A 22315-nucleotide genomic window follows, 5' to 3' on the forward strand; every position below is an offset into this window, starting at 1 on the left:
ATTGGGGGCTAGACTTCCAGTCAATAGCCGTACGCAGGTAATTAGTAAATTTTGAAATCGCGCATTTCCACCTTCGCATTCATTGTAGATCATACTTTCGATCGAGATGTTGATGACTAAAATTGGTCAATCAGTTAAGGAGATAATTGATGTGTTTGATTAATTCGTTTTTTGTGTTTTAATCAAAATCCTTAAATATTAACAGGAGAAAATTGAAATCTGGCTTTTTGTGATTTCGATAGAAAAAACCATGACGAATCGAATGACGTATAGATCTTGATCATCGGGTACATCGTTTACGAGTTATCACCACTTAAAAAAGGTGATTTTTGTGTTATTTTCGTGTATCTTCGCATTATTTTGGCGTTTTAGCAGAATTCGAAAGAATCGGGCATTATCACTTTCGTATTAGCCAAGGATTAAACTTTCGAATGAGATATTGTTTATCGAAATCGGTTGACTGGTTCTCTTGTTATAATCAAAATACTATACATGTAATTGGGGGCTAACTTCGCATAGGTTATTTTCTAAGCTTTAAAAGTTTAGATAACCTAATCTGAATTTTGAATGAACGAATACGTATTAAAAAGAAAAAGTCTTAAAGATGTACAATGAGTCTTTAATCTATCTGGTAGCTCCGTTTGAGTGACGTGGATCTCGTGGCGTCGTAGTTCGTCAAGATCGACACTTGTTTGCATCGGTTCGTTTCTGTCGTTCTTCGGTCTTCTTGTCTTCGCGTCGAGAGAAGAGAACGCGTGGCATTGAATCGATCAAGTCTCGGCTTTCGAACGAACACCTGCCAAGAGATATAGGCACTAGAGATCGGTTTCTAATGAGTGCTTGTTGTCCGATCGGACGGGCATTCGTCCGAGTTGGACAAATTTGCGAGACGCACGGCGACAGATACACCGGTAGGAGCGCGACCGCCCCTTATTTACATATCGGATCGGGTAATTCATCAACCCATCCGATTTTACAGGACCGAATCAAGCAAACAACCACTTTCATTTTAATACACATATACACTAACAAAAAAAAATTAAATCAAAATTGCAAAATGTTACCATTACATCAAACATCTACAAATCTTAATAAGTAAGTTGAGTGAAAGTAATTTGATGCGAAAATTTATGTAAACCGATTCCGGATCTGTATTATAAGAATTGTAGATAAGGTTGTGCGGGGGATCGAGGGGGATGAGTTCCTGATTTGCGATCGGCCGTCACGGGACAATGTCGAGTGCGCTTCCATTAGTCCCGATCGGTCTTGTGACTTTCCACTCCACGGCCATTGATTCCCTTTTACAGACGATGCATCAATCACGGCCCCTCTCGGTCCGAACCGCGCGTAATGGTGCAGTTGAATACGTAGTACATTTGAGCCTACCTCCGACCCGACCCGTTCCTTCTGTCTGTCTTCTCTTGGACGGCCGTTGCGTGCCGTCGTCGTTGTCCGAAGAACAACCTGCTGACCAAACCAACGAACAATCCGCTGCTAAAAGAATTGAAAACGCGACCTTTTCTTTCAATCCTGTGGCATCTACCGGTTACAGCAAAAAATTCTGTGTAAAAATATCAAACATTTATTTTCTTTCTTTTATAACAGAATAATCAATTATAATTAACATAAAATTTATGATTCTTGTTCTAGCTTTTTCCGTAAACAGGGATTGTTTAAGGACTTAAATCCATTGTTTGGTTTCTTCTTATTATGATTCCTTGCAAGTTGACGCCGATCATTTTTGTCAGCAACCCATCTTCTCAAACAGAATCGCAAACTTTTTTGACATTTAATGGCACTGTAATGGTCTGCTATCTCTTCTTCTCAATAAGTCAGCTAAGTAAGTCAGAAGAAGATAGACTCAGAACTCTTTGACTTCTTTTTGTAGTAGTTCTAGCACAATTATTATATCCCTAATTTTAAATAACTGGAGCCATATTTAACCCATTTACTGTTAACCGATCCATACACTATGATGCAAAACTGTTACATTTGCATGCAGATCTAATGCACAAATGTGATCGTCTATGCCCCAAAACTGATGGCGCTGTCACGTTTAAGCATGGCACGATAAGATCTGGCTGAGCTTGATTTTGCACGACTCGTCGTGTGCAAGCTTGTACAGAGTGTCCAAATTTCGATGGGTTTACAGGGTATCTCAGTTATTATGAAAGATAGAAAGTTGCGGCTTTCGCGAACCTGAGCTACTTTTTTGTGAAACTTACAATGGCGCAAACCAAATTTTCATAGCCCTTTTCGTTTTTGATATACAGGGAGTGTTTGAAATTTACGATTTTCAGACACCTCCTGTATCTCGGCTATCCGGAAACTTAGTAAAAAAGTAAAAACGGGTTCTAATAGATTTTTTCACGTGGAATCCAATGGTGCACGTAGAATTTTTCTAGTCATCACGGTTTTTGAGTTATAAACACAACTCAAATACTAAATACTCAACTTCTAAAATACTTAACTCTTTATAACTCAAAAACCGTGATGACTAGAAAAATTCTACGTGCAGCATTGGATTCTACGTGAAAAAATCTATTAGAACCCGTTTTTACATTTCCGGATAGCCGAGATACAGGAGATGTCTGAAAATCGTAAATTTTGAAACGCACCCTGTATATCAAAAACGAAGAGGGCTATGAAAATTTGGTTTGCGCCATTGTAAGTTTCACAAAAAAGTAGCTCAGGTTCGCGAAAGCCGCAACTTTCTATCTTTCATAATAACTGAGATACCCTGCAAACCCATCGAAATTTGGACACCCTGTACATGTGGAGACAGTTCATGCCATTCTTCTCATTGTCAGTTTTAAATTGATCTTTGCAAGCGTATTATTCAAATTGTAGCAAGAAGACGTTATACGTGAATTTATAAGTATACAGGGCTTCCCAAAACTCCCGGAACGGAGCAATAAGTTTTGAACGAGTGTAGAAAAAAAAATTTTAAATTTGGAGATCACTAAAGAGTCATAAAAACTACAGAGATGATGACTACAGATCTTAGATAGTTTAGAACTTCCATACAATGTGGAGTTTTTTTAGGAGATGACCACCCCTACATTTTTAAATAGCAACCCCTGTCGAGTTTTACCTTATTTTAAAGGCAATGAAAAAAGAAACACAACCCCATAAACCAAACCCCGATATCTTAATTCTTTCAAGAATTATGAGGGGTTGACTACCAAATGGGAAAATAAAATGTTTTCATGGTTTTTCGCACGTTTATTACGCTCATAAATAGAATTTGAAGTGATTTCTTCAAGTATGCGATTTTCCAAATCATTTATTGATTCTGGTTTTGTTGCATAAACTCTACTTTTCAGAAACCCCCAAAAGAAAAAATCGAGTGGTGTTAGATTCATATTTCCATTAATAAAAAATGGACTATTTACATTCTCTCCCATAATATCAGCCCATACATTAATATTCTGCGGTCTCTGAGTATGATCTTCTCTTATTAAACGTGGATTTTCGAAAAACGACAATTGTGCCTATTAACCTTATAATTCAAGTAGAAAGTAGCCTCATCAGAGAAAACAATATTCAAAAGAACATTTCTATCAGCATCACATTTTTTACGTACTATTTCACAGAATTCCAACCTTCTTTCGAAGTCACCTTCATTCAATTCCTGGATTAGGTGAAACTTATAGGGGAAATAGTTATTTCTTTTCAAAATTCTGTGATCTGAACTTTTACCAATTTCATGTAGCTGAGACCCTTTTAATAAGGAACTTGAAGGTTCTTCAATAAAAGACAGTAAAATTTTTTTGGGTTTTTCTTCAGTTGTTGCAGATTTCAGTCTACTAGTTCTCGAAAGATCTTTCATAATTCCCGCTTCTTGAAATCTTCGAACAGTTCTTTCGACTCTTCATTTAGAAATCGATGGTCGTTGATGAAAAACATCATTGAAGACGTGCCGCACTTCATCGTAGGATCTTGTTCTATCAACAAAGCCACGAATCATTAAAAGAGTGATTTTTTGTTTTTTGATCAGTTTTTGCGCCATTTTTGGAGTTAATAAAAGTAAAATTTACAAAACAAGTTTGTTGAAAACAGTCGAAAGATAACCTCATACTTCTTAAAAGAATTAAGATATCGGGTTTTGGTTTATGGGGTTGTGTTTCTTTTTTCATTACCTTTAAAATAAGATAAAACTCGTGAGGGGTTACTATTTAAAAATGTAGGGGTGGTCATCCGCTAAAAAAACTCTATATTGCATGGAAGTTCTAAACTATCTAAGAATGTAGTTTTTATTACTCTTTAGTGACGCCAAAATTTTCAAATTTTTCTCTTCACTCGTTCAAAACTTATAGCTCCGTCCCGGGAGTTTTGGGAAGCCCTGTATACCAAAGAAGTACTTGTCTTTGGAAAGACAGCTGCTAGTGGAAGTTTTTAAGCAAATATCAAATATCAGGCATTCTACATTTTTCAGACATTCTCGGACATTTTTGCATCCATGCGCAAATAATTCCTATACTCATCGATATCTAACCATAATTCGTTCAGCAAATTCGCGTGAGATTACCGTTTCCTTTTTTCAGACAACTTTTTATCCATTTTGATCTCTTCCTTTCTTTCTTCTTCTTCACTACTATTGCAGTAGTAGTAGCAATTAAATAATATAAATCATGTTGCCGTATTACATTCATTATATAAAATGAGGTAAAACTTAAAAGAGCTCTTTCTCAGTTTTCTAATAAATATACTTAGTACCGGTTTCGATAATTACTTATCATCATCAGCTAAATCTACAAGCGAAATTATAATAAAGGCATATAGAAATAAATAAAATACTGTAAGAAGGGTAAAAAATTAGACCTTTTAGAACAAATCTAATTTCCCTTCTTACAGTTGTGTAGGAGAGACACATTGTTATAATCGATGTCATGATTAAATTCCATTTTATGTTGGTAGACATTTGAAGAAGAAGTATTTTTATGTTCCTTAATTCTTTTTGCGAGTTTTCTACCTGTTTGGCCAATGTATAATGCCTCACAATCGTTACATTTAATAGAATAAACACCATTTTTATTTAACATATGTTCTTTGCTTTTGAAGTTAGACAATATATCTATAAGTTTGTAGTTATTTTTAAAACCAATATTGATATTATTTTGTTTTAGAATACTTTTAATTTTATAATTTATGTCATTATAAGGTAAAGAACGAAATGTGGTGTGTTCATTAGTATCCTTAGTAAATAATGGGTCTAATTTTATTATGACATTATATAGTATTTTATTAATTATATTTGGGGGATAGTTATTTTCTATGGCAAGTTTATTTATGAAATTAAATTCATTTTGTATAGAAGTTGCATTAATAGAATATCTTAGCATTCTGTAGATGTACGATTGGAATACAGAAAATTTATGATTGTTAGGATGGTAAGAATCATAAGGTATAATTGTGTTTAAGTTTGTTGATTTCCTATATATGTCATAATTTAGATCTAAGTCATTTCTATTTATAGTTAAGTCAAGAAAGTTAATTTTTCTATCTTTTTCAATTTCTAAAGTGAATTTCAACTTCTCATGAATATTATTTATATAATTTAACATTGCTATAAGTTCATCGTTGGTACCTTCCCATAGACAGAAAACATCATCCACATATCTAATCCATTTTTTGATGTTGTTAGAATAAGGATTAAGTTTGTTTATAATATAATTATTCTCTATATAGTCTAGATATAAGTCGGCGATAAATCCAGATATAGATAGACCCATAGGTAAACCGTTCTCAAGTTTATAAAACTTTTCGTTAAATTTGCAATAATTCTGCTGAATAATAAATTTGACAAGTGATGTGATATCAGAAGCTATATTTGTGTCTTTATAATGTTCCTCAAATAATTTATAAATAATGTCAATAGTAAAATCAGTATCAACATTTGTGTAAAGATTAGTTACATCAAATGAGATCATTTGATTCAGTGATTATGGATTTACTAGAACATTCATTATAGTTAACAAGTGGCACCTTTCAGTCGCAACTCATTATGAAACTGATACTAAAACTGACAAGTAAATTTGAATCGTGTGTTCCATAATTTTTGCATCACTGTGTATAGACCCCTAGTATAGACGTTGAAGTAAAAACTGTCAGTTTTAGGAATAATATTCTGACTAAACGTGTAGGGTCCTCTTCGGAGGTGTGTTCCTGATGTACGGTTTGCTCTCAGAGGATCCTCATTTTGAGGTTGACCATAAGAGGGCCAAACAAGATGTGTCTTACCGTTTCATCGTTTTGCTCATCTTGTAGAAGAATAACTGGGATTATAACATGATTTGACGGTACTGTGGGACGATTTGTTATACTTTAACATAATCTAACTAAATATGTTATCATAATCTTGGAACATAATTACATATAATGCTTGAGACCTCATCATCATTATTTTTTTTCCACCTTTTGACATATTGATGTTTTCCAGAATACCCATTCCTATTACAATGTTGTGTATACCCATCGACTATCTCAAAATCCCTAGCCGTATGCGGAACCATCAATTATGCACGATTATTACCAACTTTTTCACATTCAATTTGGATGATTTTCTTGAAGAATAGATTTCTTAATTGATTTTTTTGACGGTAGTTTTTGAAGGTATATTCTTTTGGGGTTGATGTTTGATTGAGGGTCATCGTGGGGTTACTGTAGGGTCACCGTCGGGTCGGATACCGCATGCGCATGCGACAGTGCGCGTCCGCACAGGTGCACCGTCCGGGCGGCGTTCGGTTGGGCCGTATCGCTCTTCGACCGGGCGGCCGGCCGGCCAGTCATGGGGCTCGTCTGGGCGTAGTGAGAGTGCGCGGACATGCACACTGTGGTCTTCGTGCCCGTCTACCTACTGCTCGTCACCCCCATCACAACCTCTTGGTGGTAAGTCTCAACTACCCCTCTTTCTCGCACACTTGCGCAAAAGCTCAAAGACATCTTTCTAATCAAAAACTAATTAATAATGTCATACGTATCTATCGGTGCAAAAACATTCATTTAACAACAGTGAAAACAATTTCTCATCAATATTCTTAACACGTTTGTTACACTATTAAACGTGTTTAAACTTTTAATGCAACGACATTCTTTGATCAATGTTTATGCCACATTAGTTATTCATCTTAATCGAGATCGGTAGTAAACGAGGACAGTTTGTATACACTTTATCTTTTATTTTATCTGTAAATGTGTTTAGATGAAAACCGTTTGATGGAGAATACCTTTTCACTAACATCACCCTACTTGTACTCATTATCTAAGGCGTTTTACAACTCAACAGTATTTACGTTTAGTTTTAAATAATGAGAGTTACTTTACATATCGATGCGAGGAAAGTAAAATTATGCAATCCTTGGACTTATTTCTGACGTTTAAGAGTGCTTCATTGCAATGTATATGTTTTAATTTCCAAGAAGTTCATTTCACCTAACACGATTAACTTTGCTTATATTTAAATTTTAAATAAATCATCTCATTCCTTAAATTTGTAACCCATACAATTGCGTTAAATAATAATTTTAAGACTTATATAGATAGATATTTATGAACAAATGAGGTTCAAAAAAAGCTCAAAACTTAGGTTAAACAGGAAACGTCTAGAATTAGAACCTCGTTTCTGGTTCTAGATATAGTGTTCTTTTAGTTCAATAAATTTTTTTTGTTTAAATGTATCTTAAATGAAGACATTAATGGTACATTAAACGAGGACTGGGTTTAATAAAATGTACTTTACTGCCATTACACGCGCGTCGATTTAACAGCGCCATAAAAGGATCAACAACAATCGAGGTATGTACACCGTCCGTCACAAAACTTGATGAAGATGCGTTGTCAACTGTGTCAATAGTTTTTAAATCTTTTTATAAAACTGTTTTGTTGACCATATAAAGTTCTTATCATTCCCTTCCCTGTAAGATAGCATTAATACTCCAGTAAACTGTAAACTTCGATCGAAAGATCTTTATTTGATTTTGAGGGGTTAGCATTTCAACAATTCGATAAGGAGACAAGAGAGAAAAAAATTAAGGGGGAATTATACCATTCAAATATAGATTATGTTTTATAAAAACGACATTCACTTGATTGTTTATTCTATGCTAATTTGATATCAGTCTGAGTGAAAGGTTGATAAATAAAGTTACAATAACATTTTTATTAAATTATAAATAACCTAATATAATGGTTTATGTTAGTAATAAAGCAATAAGAGTGTATGCAGTGAAACGTACTCGCAATCCATCATTTTACAAAAAAAAGTCTGACTCGACAACGCAGTTTACGTGTTGAATAATTCCAACGATTAAGACTTTCTAAATACTAAACAGCTTGGCAGCTACTTCAGTTCCTTTTTTGATCGTAAAGCAGGATTTTCAGTTATCTGGATAAACTGTCTGGGTACTTTCCAAATGCAACATGGAATTTTAAAAAAGGATTTCGATGAAGTAGAATCGCAATAAAGATGAAGTATAAGTTGATACAAAACTTTATGGATATTGTCTGTTTGCTAATCATTTCGCATTAATTATGAACATGATACTTTAATGTCTTCTAAATACTTGTAATATTGGGTTATCAATATGATTCTCAATTATTGTAGAATGACTCGGAGTTACTCTCAACTCCTATGTTTTGTTGTGAGTAAGTCATGTGTTCTCGAATTATATTCTAAACTTTTTGTCGTATTGTTACGGAAGTATCTTCTCAGAGTCTCTAGGCTGTCAGAATCTTCTTTGATTCTTCGAACGATTTACATCTTATTGCAAGAGCTCAGTCATCGACGTAGCACCGATTCCTGTAGTAGGCCATTCTTGAATTTTCTTCGTGAGCCATAACTCGGAATGTTCTATCATTATTTAGCAAATCATGCTTTCTCTCCATACAGTGTTATAGGCAGCTGACAGATCAATGAATGCAGCAGAAATTTAGAGATTTTTTTGGCAAAATTGAGCTTCGTTTTCACTTGGTCTGTTAGATCGATATTACATCTAACACTCTCTGACAGATTCTTAGGTTTCCTGATTTCCCTTAGGTCCTATTTTTGATTACTAATATATCCTGACAATAACCCATTAGCGTTTGGTTTTGCATCTTTTTACGTACAGGGTGTCCAAATTTCGATGAGTTTGCAGGGTATCTCAGTTATTATGAAAGATAGAAAGTTGCGGCTTTCGCGAACCTGAGCTACTTTTTTGTGAAACTTACAATGGCGTAAACCAAATTTTCATAGCCCTTTTCGTTTTTGATATACAGGGTGTGTTTCAAAATTTACGATTTTCAGACACCTCCTGTATCTCGGCTATCCGGAAATGTAAAAACGGGTTCTAATAGATTTTTTCACGTAGAATCCAATGCTGCACGTAGAACTTTTCTAGTCATCACGGTTTTTGAGTTATAAAGAGTTAAGTATTTTAGAAGTTGAGTATTTAGTATTTGAGTTGTGTTTATAACTCAAAAACCGTGATGACTAGAAAAATTCTACGTGCACCATTGGATTCCACGTGAAAAAATCTATTAGAACCCGTTTTTACTTTTTTACTAAGTTTCCGGATAGCCGAGATACAGGAGGTGTCTGAAAATCGTAAATTTCAAACACTCCCTGTATATCAAAAACAAAAAGGGCTATGAAAATTTGGTTTGCGCCATTGTAAGTTTCACAAAAAAGTAGCTCAGGTTCGCGAAAGCCGCAACTTTCTATCTTTCATAATAACTGAGATACCCTGCAAACCCATCGAAATTTGGACACCCTGTACATCTTAGGCAGCTCTTACTCATCAAACCCATTTGACTAATGCTATTTAACCCGCATCATTCACACCTAAACCTCGTAGTTTTTAGAAAATGATAGATAAATTAATAAATTCTATGACAAATTATGGCATTAAGTAGAGTTAAATCAAGTATAAATATATATCAGTGAAAATTATGCTATTTTAAATTCCGAGATATGGAGTTTTTAAGGTAAGATTGTATGTATGGTAATCCTTGAAAACACTTAAGCAGATCGCACGTCTAGAAACGAGAGAGGACATCGCCTTAAGAATCCAGAAAGAATTCAACTATCTACTATCTAATTTATACGCGTACATAATAAGATTTCTTATCGCGTTGCTCGCTGAAGAATTTATTTCACACGTATCGCGTGTTCTCGTCGATCTTCGCGGGATAAACGCGTCAAAATTTGCATTTATTTCGCAATCTCGCACACGCTGCCGGCTCGGAATTTTTATTAACGTTATCTATTAAAACCGTTTCCACTAATTATATTCTATGTCGGCCGGTACGTCTTCAATTTTCTTAGTAGTATCGCGTACTCGCGCTGAATGCATATTAACATGTTTCTACGCGAAGCGAATTGCAATTCAAGAACTGGTTTTTGGAAGCTTTTTAAATTTAGAGGCGAAATTATTTTCTCGTTTAAGTGCTTTAAATGCTTAGTTTCATTCAGTACATTCCGAGGATGTGGTAATAAAAATTACCGAATGTTTTAATTAAAGGTACGCGTCCGAGAAGTTTTATTAGGTGCCACACATAGTTTTATAAGCAAAACGTCAGATTTTCCGCGCGAGGAATCTCTCGATGGCTCACTATTTTTGCGAAATAGCCACTTAAATATGTTAATAAATGCTCGCGTAAACGGCTCTGTGTACCGTAAAAATCGACTCTCACCGAGTAATTTTAAATTTACGAGGGCTTAATGTATACTAGGCGGGATATTCCTATTTCGTGGTATCCTCCTAAGTTTTAACACCAATGTAAATACACAACTACACCAAAGAATCGTTAAATCCACAATCTATTTCTTAGTATGAAATTGTTTTAATTATTTAGAGTGGGTTTATATATTTAAATTAATTTTAAAACAAATAATGTTAAATTAAGCTAATAAAGCTTAACCCATTTTAGATATAATTCACTATTGTAACGGTCGTTGAGGGGCTAACCAAAAACTCACGTCACAGTTTCTTTTTAATGTTATATTAATTTAGGTTCAACGTTGAGTGCGGGAAGTTAGCCCCCCATTTTTTGATTTTTAAATTTTTTATTGTTGTTCTAGATTGTTCTAGAGTTGTTCTACATTGTTCCAAAGCGGCAAATTGAAAAAATAAAAACTCCACGAGAAAACCGAAAAAACAGGTTTTTTGACTAGCCCCCCATTTTTGGAAAAGTGAAATTTTCTTTGTTGTTCTGGGTTGTTCTAGTTATTGTTCTAGAAAATCAAAATTGTGGGATACAGCATTACGAAGTTATAACTAAAAATAGGTTTGGCCGCCGAAATGTCTGGTTGATTGCTGTGACCATAGCTTTTCTATTATCAATTCCATATTACAAATATATACTTATTATAGCTAACGCAATCTGGAACAGCTATTATTTTCACTAGATCAACTCTCTAAAGGGCACTTTACTCTTTGAAAATTAAAGTTTTTCGAAGTTTCAGTCAGTAATTCTTCGGTTTTATATTACACAATAAGAATTAAAAAACACAGAACAATCTAACATAACTCAAACTTTGCCGATTCAAATTGTTCTAGATGTGTTTTGCGTTCAACACGAACATTAATTTTGCAAAATCACATATTTTTTGTTGCTCTAAATTGTTCTTGTTGTTCTAGGTACTTAAAATGTTTATTTAATCACTGCGGTTTTAGTTCTTTTAAAGTTTCATCGCTACACTCTCCCCCTCTGAACCATGATTTGGTCCTCCATTATGGTTCAGCACCTTAGGTGGACGGCCTCTCTTCCTCCTCGGTAAAGTTGGTGGCACAGGTGCTCCAACGAAAGGAGTCAATTCCGATGCATGAAATTTTCCAATTATTCTGTTTGTTTCAGGTTCTTCTATTTCATAAGTTGTTGCGGAAATCACTTTTCTCAATTCATGAGACCGTATCAAAACCAATTGTCTAGGTTGATAGTCTGGAGCAGGACGTCTGTGTATATCTGCGTATTGTTTTCGACGTTCCTGTTCCTTTTGTACATTTTCCGCAACATCTACCAGTCTGGATACGAATCGTTTCAAATATGGAGTCATCTGCGGAATGAAATTATCGGTCTCCAATACCTCTCTAGCATCATGTCTGAGATCATCCAAAGTCCGCAATTCTCGTCCAAACGTCAAATAGGCTGCAGAATATTTTGTTGTGGAACATGTTGCTGTATTCATCGCAAATCGAATCTGTGGGAGTCCCTCATCCCATGTTGTGTGATCATTTCCCACTAAGATAGCCAATTGTGGTTTTAAATCACGGTTTTTTCTTTCTACTGGGTTTGTTTCAGGATGATATACAGGATTCAAAGTCTGCTTGACATCTAGTATATACATTGTTTGCTGCATTACCTCGGAAACAAATTGCACACCATTATCACTAAGAACTCGTCTTGGTAAGCCATATCTCAGAAATACTTCTTCCACCAAAAGTCGAGCACACGAGACAGCAATAGACAATACTTCAAATCTTCGGTTGTAAGTAGGGGTTTGCAATAACCTTGCTGGTTTTAAATTGGTTGGTTTGTACTTTTGGCAGGGAACACATGCCTTTATATAGTTCTGGATGTATCGTCTCATTCCAGGCCAATAGTACCTTTTCGCTACTCGTTCAATGGTTTTCTCGGATCCATAGTGTCCTGCGGTCGCATCATCATGGTATTCCCTCATGATTTCGACTCTGCATTGTGATGGCACTACGTATTGTGCTTCTTCTTCGTCCGATTCTGGAGAATAACGATATAGAACTCCATTGTTCATTAAATAACCTTTTCCAGTCCAGTGAACGTAGTCTTCATTCGTAGGAACAGTCTCAAAGGACTTGACAATCTTATCCAACTCTGGATCTGCTAATTGATCAGACCGTAATTTTTCTAAACTATACCCTTTTAGATCAACAGTTATTGTACATACACTACATGTAGTGGAATTTTCATCTGTACAGCTAGGTCTCGAAAGAGTATCAGCAATTGGATTCGCCTTTCCGGGAATGTAGGATATTTTAAGATTGAATGATTGTAATTGAAGGGCCCACCTGGCTAGGCGTCCACTTGGCGATTTCAATCCCATAAGCCATCGAAGAGGTTGATGATCAGTCTTCACATGTATTTCCGAACATTCGATGTACCCTCGAAAACGATTTACTGCCCAGACTACAGCTAAAGCTTCTCGTTCTGTTGTGGTGTAGTTTCTTTCGGCAGCTGTCAACAATCGACTGGCATATTCAACTGGTCGTTCATCATTGCCTTCTCCTTGGAGTAACACGGCTCCAATCGCATAATCACTTGCATCTGTATTTAATGTGAATGGTTTGCTTTCATCCGCTTGACGTAGTACCGGTGCTGAGGTGAGCAAACTCTTCAGTGTTTCAAAAGCTTTCCTCTGAGAATCATCCCACGTCCAAGAAGCGTTCTTTTTCATCAAATTCGTTAAAGGTTTTGCGACGTTATCACTGGAATAACACTAGATTTAGACCTAAACCCGAATGCTTCTCCTTCTGTCTACCTGGTGACTAAAACATCTAGAAAAGGTAATTGCTTAGCAGCTTCCGTTTCGTCGGGCGTTGTGATTTCCGGTTGTCTAGATCCTTCTAGAGACGCTCTTTTTCATGCTTTGGTGTCTTCAACGCTTCTTCTTCAAACATCTCCATGGTAACATAGCTTTAGCTCCCACTTTATCATTTCTTTAAAATTATGCAAATAAGTTAAATATAAAGTTAATATAAGCTAATTAAAATCCCAAAGATAGATGAATGAGAATACTTAATACATAAAAAGAACAAAAAGCGTGGACATTCATTGTTTTCATCTTTTTCTTTATTCGTGATTCGCCCGTGCTGCTCTCGAGATTATTTATGAGCCACTGATTGTAATGCGGCAACGGCCTTGAGGGAAATTTATGTACTATTAAAGAATTACCGGGTACGGTGGAAAATGTCAAGAGATTTGTACCGAATACCGTACATGGAATGCATTCATGCCCCGTATGCAAAGATACGCATTCGCTCGATCTGTATTAAGATTTCTGACAGCGATATATGGCCGAACATCAAGGTTCTGCTCGGCAACTGAATGTTTTCTTCGCGTAATGGATTGTTTTGTGCCACTTTCAATGGGGACGTTTTGCAATGCACTCAAGACATTTACTAATCGATGAGAACAATCGTAATCAGAATGAAATATTTTAAATCAAACTAATAACAAGTTGTGCTCGTGAACACCAGGTGTTCGATCGAATCAAAAAGGAAATTCTTAGTTGCGTAATATTCAAGAATTTCCATTTACTCAATTTTCAAATTGATAAATTAGCTTAATTTAAATACTTGTGTGCACTCATAATAACGATTATTAATTGTTATAAGACTTTGTAAGTTATTGAAATTGAAAATGTTCAATGTTACACTAGTTAAAAGTGATTTATGTTTATAAATCTGGGTTAAACATAAGAAATAATTGTAACTGTTATAAATAATATTGTGTTTATTTCTTTTATTACATAGAATTAGCAGAAACCGGACGTTTACTTTTCCTTTTACACACGCAATTACAAATCGATTACAAAGTCACGACGTTATAAAAATCAACCACAACTCTCGGTTGAAACAAGAAAAAAATTAAAGCATAAAATTGCGCAACATTTAAGTCGTTAACTTATTACTATTGTCCTTTTATTCCTCTTATAAATTGGCTTAATTGCTCGAAAGACGATCCATTTTAATCCATTTTAAAAGATTCCCGCGGTCTCCGTTTGACGTGAACACCGACGAGGGTAATTGATCGATATTTATACGTTCTTAATGGCGACAAAATTGACGTATTGACAAAATAAATTTTGCAATTACCACACGGCGTTTTATGGCTACTTTTAAGATGTCTTCGCATTTATACGGCTAAGACGAACCGGACGTTCGTTCTCTCGACTTATGGCTCGGTCGATAATAATTTAAATCTCTCATGAATACAGATCAAACGTCTCGTTCATGCGAGCATTACATGCGACGATGTATTATGCGCGGTAAAGAAGTCGAATAAATTACAATAAATTGACGCAATAATTGACATAAAATATGGGGTGGGTTCGACTGGATTATGATACCGGGACGTGTGTTGAATGTTTGATGATTTATGCCGTTGCAAACAAGTGCCGTCACTGACGAGCGTTACTGATGACATAAATTTTCTGCGCAAAAACCTCTCATAAGGATGTGGATAAGAACCACATGACTTTCTTTCATTGAATACATCAATCTCAACACCTCTTTAAAACTTTTTAACACTTTTTATAGTTTTTATTAATGGCTTTATTATTCCAAATTTTCAAACAATTTTATGAACATTTGTTCCAAATATCTTCCAATATGCACCTTGACCTTTCTCAATATTGCAATAAAAAAAAATTTTTTCTCTCCTGCCTCTCTTCAACATTTATCAACGTCGCCCCTTCATCTCTAAGCATCGTCCTTAATACTGCTAAATATCGTTCTTTCTAAAGTAGTCGCTGGTCCTTGTCAACATCGGCTTTGGCCGGATACTACACAGGAATTAATATCTCTTTTAGGCGTTGGACACTGCAGATAATAATCAAGTTCAACCCCAATAGGACTTTTCTCATTTAATACAACTGTATTTATATCAGGTTTGTCATTAGCAACCTCATTGTAATAAATCTCTTGTTTGTGTAGTTTTCTTCTCTTCGTTTATAATTCATCATCACATTCATTACTAACAGACCTGTCGCTGTTATCACTTTGGATTATTAATTAAAGTATCCTCTTTTTAATGCAAAAAACCGTTTTGAAAAATCATTTTTAGTTCTTGAGAAATAAATTTTTAAAATAATCCACAATTCTTTCAAATTTTGCAATTTTCGCCGATTAAGTTTTAAAAATTCGTATAAAATCCATTTCTTGGAATATGAGTATGAAAATTTCCCAAAGTGTCAATAAAAGTGTCCTCTTTCCAATGAACCAACCCATTTTGAAAAATAACTTTTAATTTTTAGGAAACCAATATTTGAAGTTTTGATAAAATTTTCGATGTTGCGATTTTCATCGATAATTTTCAAAATTCGTTATAAAATTAATTTCTTGAAGGATCTTTGTGGAAATATCACCAATTATTAATTAAAATATCCTCTTTTTAATGCAACAAGCCGTTTTGAAAAATCACTTTTAGTTCTTGAGAAATAAATTTTTGAAATAATCCACAATTTTTACGAATTTTGCAATTTCCCCCGATTAAGTTTTAAAAATTCGTATAAAATCCATTTCTTGGAATATGAGTATGAAAATTTCCCAAAGTGTTAATAAAAGTGTCCTCTTTCCAATGAACCAACCCGTTTTGAAAAATAACTTTTAGTTTTTGAGAAAACAATATTTGAAGTTTTGATAAAATTTTTGATGTTGCAATTTTCATCGATAATTTTCAAAATTCGTTATAAAATTAATTTCTTGAAGGATCCTTGTGGACATATCACCAATTATTAATTAAAGTATCCTCTTTTTAATGCAAAAAGCCGTTTTGAAAAATCACTTTTAGTTCTTGAGAAATAAATTTTTGAAATAATAAACAATTTTTTCGAATTTTGCAATTTTCGGCGATTAAGTTTTAAAAATTCGTATAAAATCCATTTCTTGGAATATGAGTATGAAAATTTCCCAAAGTGTTAATAAAAGTGTCCTCTTTCCATTGAACCAACCCATTTTGAAAAATAACTTTTAGTTTTTGAAAAAACAATATTTGAAGTTTTGATAAAATTTTCGATGTTGCGATTTTCATCGATAACTTTCAAAAATCGCTATAAAATTCATTTCTTGAAGGATCCTTGTGGAAATATCACCAATTATTAACTAAAGTATCCTCTTTTTAATGCAAAAAGCCGTTTTGAAAAATCACTTTTAGTTCTTGAGAAATAAATTTTTGAAATAATAAACAATTTTTTCGAATTTTGCAATTTTCGGCGATTAAGTTTTAAAAATTCGTATAAAATCCATTTCTTGAAATATGAATATGAAAATTTCCCAAAGTGTTAATAAAAGTGCCCTCTTTCCAATGAACCAACCCGTTTTGAAAAATAACTTTTAGTTTTTGAGAAAACAATATTTGAAGTTTTGATAAAATTTTCGATGTTGCAATTTTCATCGATAATTTTCAAAATTCGTTATAAAATTAATTTCTTGAAGGATCCTTGTGGAAATATCGCCAATTATTAATTAAAGTATCCTCTTTTTAATGCAAAAAGCCGTTTTGAAAAGTCACTTTTAGTTCTTGAGAAATAAATTTTTGAAATAATCCACAATTTTTTCGAATTTTGCAATTTCCCCTGATTAAGTTTTAAAAATTCGTATAAAATCCATTTCTTGGAATATGAGTATGAAAATTTCCCAAAGTGTTAATAAAAGTGTCTTCTTTCCAATGAACCAACCCGTTTTGAAAAATAACTTTTAGTTTTTGAGAAAACAATATTTGAAGTTTTGATAAAATTTTCGATGTTGCAATTTTCATCGATAACTTTCAAAATTCGCTATAAAATTCATTTCTTGAAGGATCCTTGTGGAAATATCACCAATTATTAATTAAAGTATCCTCTTTTTAATGCAAAAAGCCGTTTTGAAAAATCACTTTTAGTTCTTGAGAAATACATTTTTGAAATAATCCACAACTTTTACGAATTTTGCAATTTCCCCCGGTTAAGTTTTAAAAATTCGTATAAAATCCATTTCTTGGAATATGAATATGAAAATTTCCCAAAGTGTTAATATAAGTGTCCTCTTTCCATTGAACCAACCCATTTTGAAAAATAACTTTTAGTTTTTGAGAAAACAATATTTGAAGTTTTGATAAAATTTTTGATGTTGCAATTTTCATCGATAATTTTCAAAATTCGTTATAAAATTAATTTCTTGAAGGATCCTTGTGGAAATATCACCAATTATTAATTAAAGTATCCGCTTTTTAATGCAAAAAGCCGTTTTGAAAAATCACTTTTAGTTCTTGAGAAATAAATTTTTGAAGTAATCCACAATTTTTTCGAATTTTGCAATTTTCGCCGATTAAGTTTTAAAAATTCGTATAAAATCCATTTCTTGGAATATGAGTATGAAAATTTCCCAAAGTGTTAATAAAAGTGTCCTCTTTCCAATGAACCAACCCGTTTTGAAAAACAAACTTTTAGTTTTTGAGAAAACAATATTTGAAGTTTTAATAAAATTTTTGATGTTGCAATTTTCATCGATAATTTTCAAAATTCGTTATAAAATTCATTTCTTGAAGAATCTTTGTGGAAATATCACCAATTATTAATTAAAATATCCTCTTTTTAATGCAAAAAGCCGTTTTGAAAAATCACTTTTAGTTCTTGAGAAATAAATTTTTGAAATAATCCACAATTTTTACGAATTTTGCAATTTTCGCCGATTAAGTTTTAAAAATTCGTATAAAATCCATTTCTTGGAATATGAGTATGAAAATTTCCCAAAGTGTTAATAAAAGTGTCCTCTTTCCAATGAACCAACCCGTTTTGAAAAACAAACTTTTAGTTTTTGAGAAAACAATATTTGAAGTTTTAATAAAATTTTTGATGTTGCAATTTTCATCGATAATTTTCAAAATTCGTTGTAAAATTAATTTCTTGAAGGACCCTTGTGGAAATATCACCAATTATTAATTAAAATATCCTCGTTTTAGAGTTGCCTGGTTCATTTTGTATCTTGGATCAGCTTTCTTATTAATTTCACAAATGCACCAGAAGTTATAACCATAATGGCCAGATAGATATGCCGGATAACCGGATATCCGGCTTTTCGCAAAATCACTATTCGTTCCATCACTATTCCTTACTGTATATCATATTAAAATTGGTATTAAAATTGTCCGTGACACATCTTAGAACCCACAACAGCTTTCCTAACATCTATCAACGTCGTTCTTTATATCTTTAAGCATCATCTTTAATAATTCTCAATAGCCTTGATATTTTCCAACAATGTTCTAGCTTCCCTTACATCGTCTTTGATGTCGTCTTCTATTTATATAAACCCCTAAAAAATCACAGACTCTTTATTACATTATTTATTACAAACTTAAAACCATAAATTTCTGTTAGAAAATTACAAGAACGTAAAAGATTTTTTCTTGCTAAATGATAGATAATATTAATGACTTGTTCTATTTATGGATAGATAGTGAGAGTATTCAATCTGATGTCGATCTCATTACTAGTTACGCGAAAATTCTCGGTTCATTTCGTGTTACGTAAACAGTAACTAAGTAGAAGAAAAATGCGTACAAATTACAAAACCAGACAGCTATTACGGCTCTTAAGTTACCACAGGTCCATAACTAGAAGGGATTTGCAACGGCTCACTAATTTACACTAAAAATATTTGCTCGTGTAATTGTCCGGTAAACGTATTTGTAAATCGCATTTAACTCGGATTGCTAATTACACTTTAAATACGACAATACTTCGCAATCTGCCCTCTTTGAGTACTTAAGCAGAATGGGATAGAAATCTTTCTACGTTCTAAAACTAATTGTGAGTACTGAAAAAGCTCGTTTTACATCAATATAACCAGTCACGGTTGACCGATTTCTTAATGTGGCTATAATATTCATGGATATGAGAATATGGTGAAAAAAAATTGGAACATAAACCTTTCCTAATAATATACGCGAGATTTCTCGTAAACTGTATACTTACATGTAACGAATTCTTAAAGCTGGAACGGAAGAGAAACTCGACGCGGAAAATTTAAAAGATCTTTGAAACGACTTAATTACGGGCTACTAGATTTAGCACAGAGGTCGTTTTGTTCAATGGTTGAGCATCATAGAAACTGTCATCGTGTTTAATGACGAGAGACGAGCTCGGTAATGATTATTGGAAAAATCCTTAATTGAGTATAACGGGCGTGCTGCTACGACCAGATGATGTAGGAGATGTTTGATTCCGTTCTAATTGTTAACTCGTGTAAATTTATTTCTTTATGTTGTCTTGCCGTCGTATTCTTTTCTGTTGGTGACTACGTTGTCTTTCCCTTTGGGTTCACCTGTATGTAATAAAAAAAGTTTGGTGATTACAAAGTGGCCCATACTTTGTAATTTCTTCTGAATGGGTTAAGATCAGGATGTGTACATCAACGTTTAAATGAAATGTTTACCTTTATGTATAAAGAATTTATAATCCTAGACATCTTAAACACCCAAAAAAGAAACTCGCAACGACAGAAGCATTACATAAAATACATTGATATACTCCATTTCTACTTACTTGATGAGATTAGTTTACGTACGCGTCTATCTGGCCAAGTTGTTTACGTAGAGGCGTGTGCTTAATCTCTTCCAACATACAACGTTAAAGAGTTTAGAAAAAAAAAAGTGATATTTGTTGAGATATATTTTTATATTAATACCGTTTTCTTTTTGCATTTATTTTATTTACCTAACCCATTTTTGCAAAGCAAGAATCTGTAGAGATTTATTATTTCTACGAGTAAATTTATTTCTTGAAATTCTACCGAAAGATGCAATGATTGATGAATAACATGCATGAATAACATGTTCGCCTTTCTTATTATTTAGTTTCTCAATAAATTGGGAGTAATTGATCTTGAACGTCAAGGAAAATGTTTAGGACGAACTACAAAGTGCGGATTTCTTTATTTTATTTTCTCTAGACTAAACAAAAAGTATCAAAAAATAACAAAGTTGTCTTATTTTATTTATTGATTTTTTTTAAATTAAAAATAATGTAATCACAATATTGATTTATACTCGAAGAGAACCACCTTAAAATGGTCACGGAAGCCGTAAATATTTTGGCTTATACTTGACGGGTTGTTGATAAACTCTCTTGTTATTATTGATTCTGGTCCCGATGAAGCAATTATAAATAGTCCATCTAAATAAGTTCGTATTCGATATTTATTCAACCGTTTAAAAAGAAAATCTTAAAATTGCGTTGGATTTTATGGACGAGAAAGAAAAATTGAGATAAGAGACATTTCTCTTCGTCCAACGCACGACAACAAACACAATAAATCAAGTTGACTTTTTGACATTTCTCTTGGAATCTCTGTACCCACATGTTTACACTGGAAGAACGCGCGCAAGCTCACAGTTTGTGTTTTCAAATGCAAATATTTGATTGACCCGAGACGTACTACGCATACACATACGTGCACTTGTCTTTATAAGTAAAACCGAACTATGTGGCCGTAGATTTGAAAAGAAAACGAAATGAAAAAAACCCGATCGTGCTAAGGTACAGCGAAAGTTCATTAAGATCCGCAAATAATAGGCGAGATAATAAGCAAACGAAATCAATACGGTGCAAAACCCATTAGAGTTTATTGATGCTATTAACGTACGACCTTCGCCTGTCGAAAGCTGCGACGTGATATGCTTCACTATAACTTACTACAAAGGAATACATTAAAGTCTATATCGTAATAAGAAAGGTTTCAGCGAATAGAAATATGAGAATAATGAGCGTACAAATTGATTGTTGGATGGGTAATGAAGATAATTATTGTTTGAAAAATGATGTGCTAAAGATATTTTTATTTTCCATAAATTTCAACATTGCATATTTGAACTTTTAATTCTCACATTTATAATAGGAAAAATCGTTCACGTTTTCTTTTAATTCAAAATGTCATAAACCACGTTTGTGAGGAGTTTTATAAATTTTACGATCGTTATAAATTACCATATCAACGCATCTTAATTGCAAACGTAACATCTTGATTACGTGTAGGTACATACCTAGCATACCTTTAAGTGCATCATAATGGTCTTTGTATCCGCTTTGCCGGGTATTGTTGACGATTACGTGGAAACCTCACGTTTCCTCCCTGAGAAGGAAAATAAAAAGTATAAACACACAACCTTAAAATTGCTAGGTTGTTGTTATACGTTCGCGTCATCACCGTCGAAGTCGACGGTCATGTGACGCAGGCAACCAGAGTGCGCAAAAAGCAATAAACGAAATAACGGACAATTTTCACGTCATCAAAACATCGTTTTTTCCAACTCGTCGCGTTACCTTGTAGCGGCAAATTGAACGTTTCAATTTGTCCTCACTCGTTTGAGTTCGTTCGTTTGGCAAACTGCCGTGAGTGTTGCAAATCTCCCTCAATTTTCCGGCTATTGTGTGTCACGTGACGACTCAATCAGAACGATTCTCCACGTCGTTTTCTGAAAGGAAACCCTACACGAGCTTCGCAAACCAAACCGAGCACGCCAACCCGTGAAATGAACAAACAAGTATACCGACCCCTTTCATTTTTCACTGGCTTACACTAATTTTTATACAGGGCGGGAT

General features: G+C 33.8%; 1 protein-coding gene across 1 annotated transcript in view; it reads left to right on the plus strand.

The window, feature by feature from the left end:
* The first annotated feature begins 6766 nt into the window (after positions 1–6766).
* Positions 6767–22315, plus strand: part of LOC111424833 (protein Wnt-6-like) — a 29047-nt gene continuing 13498 nt past the window's right edge. The window contains exon 1 of the mRNA XM_023058527.2: positions 6767–6891. Coding sequence (XP_022914295.1) covers positions 6827–6891 — 65 coding nt within the window. The 5' untranslated portion in view covers positions 6767–6826. The remainder of the gene's footprint in view (positions 6892–22315) is intronic.

Source organism: Onthophagus taurus, chromosome 6 (assembly GCF_036711975.1).
Source record: "Onthophagus taurus isolate NC chromosome 6, IU_Otau_3.0, whole genome shotgun sequence".
Classification (NCBI taxonomy): domain Eukaryota; kingdom Metazoa; phylum Arthropoda; class Insecta; order Coleoptera; family Scarabaeidae; genus Onthophagus; species Onthophagus taurus.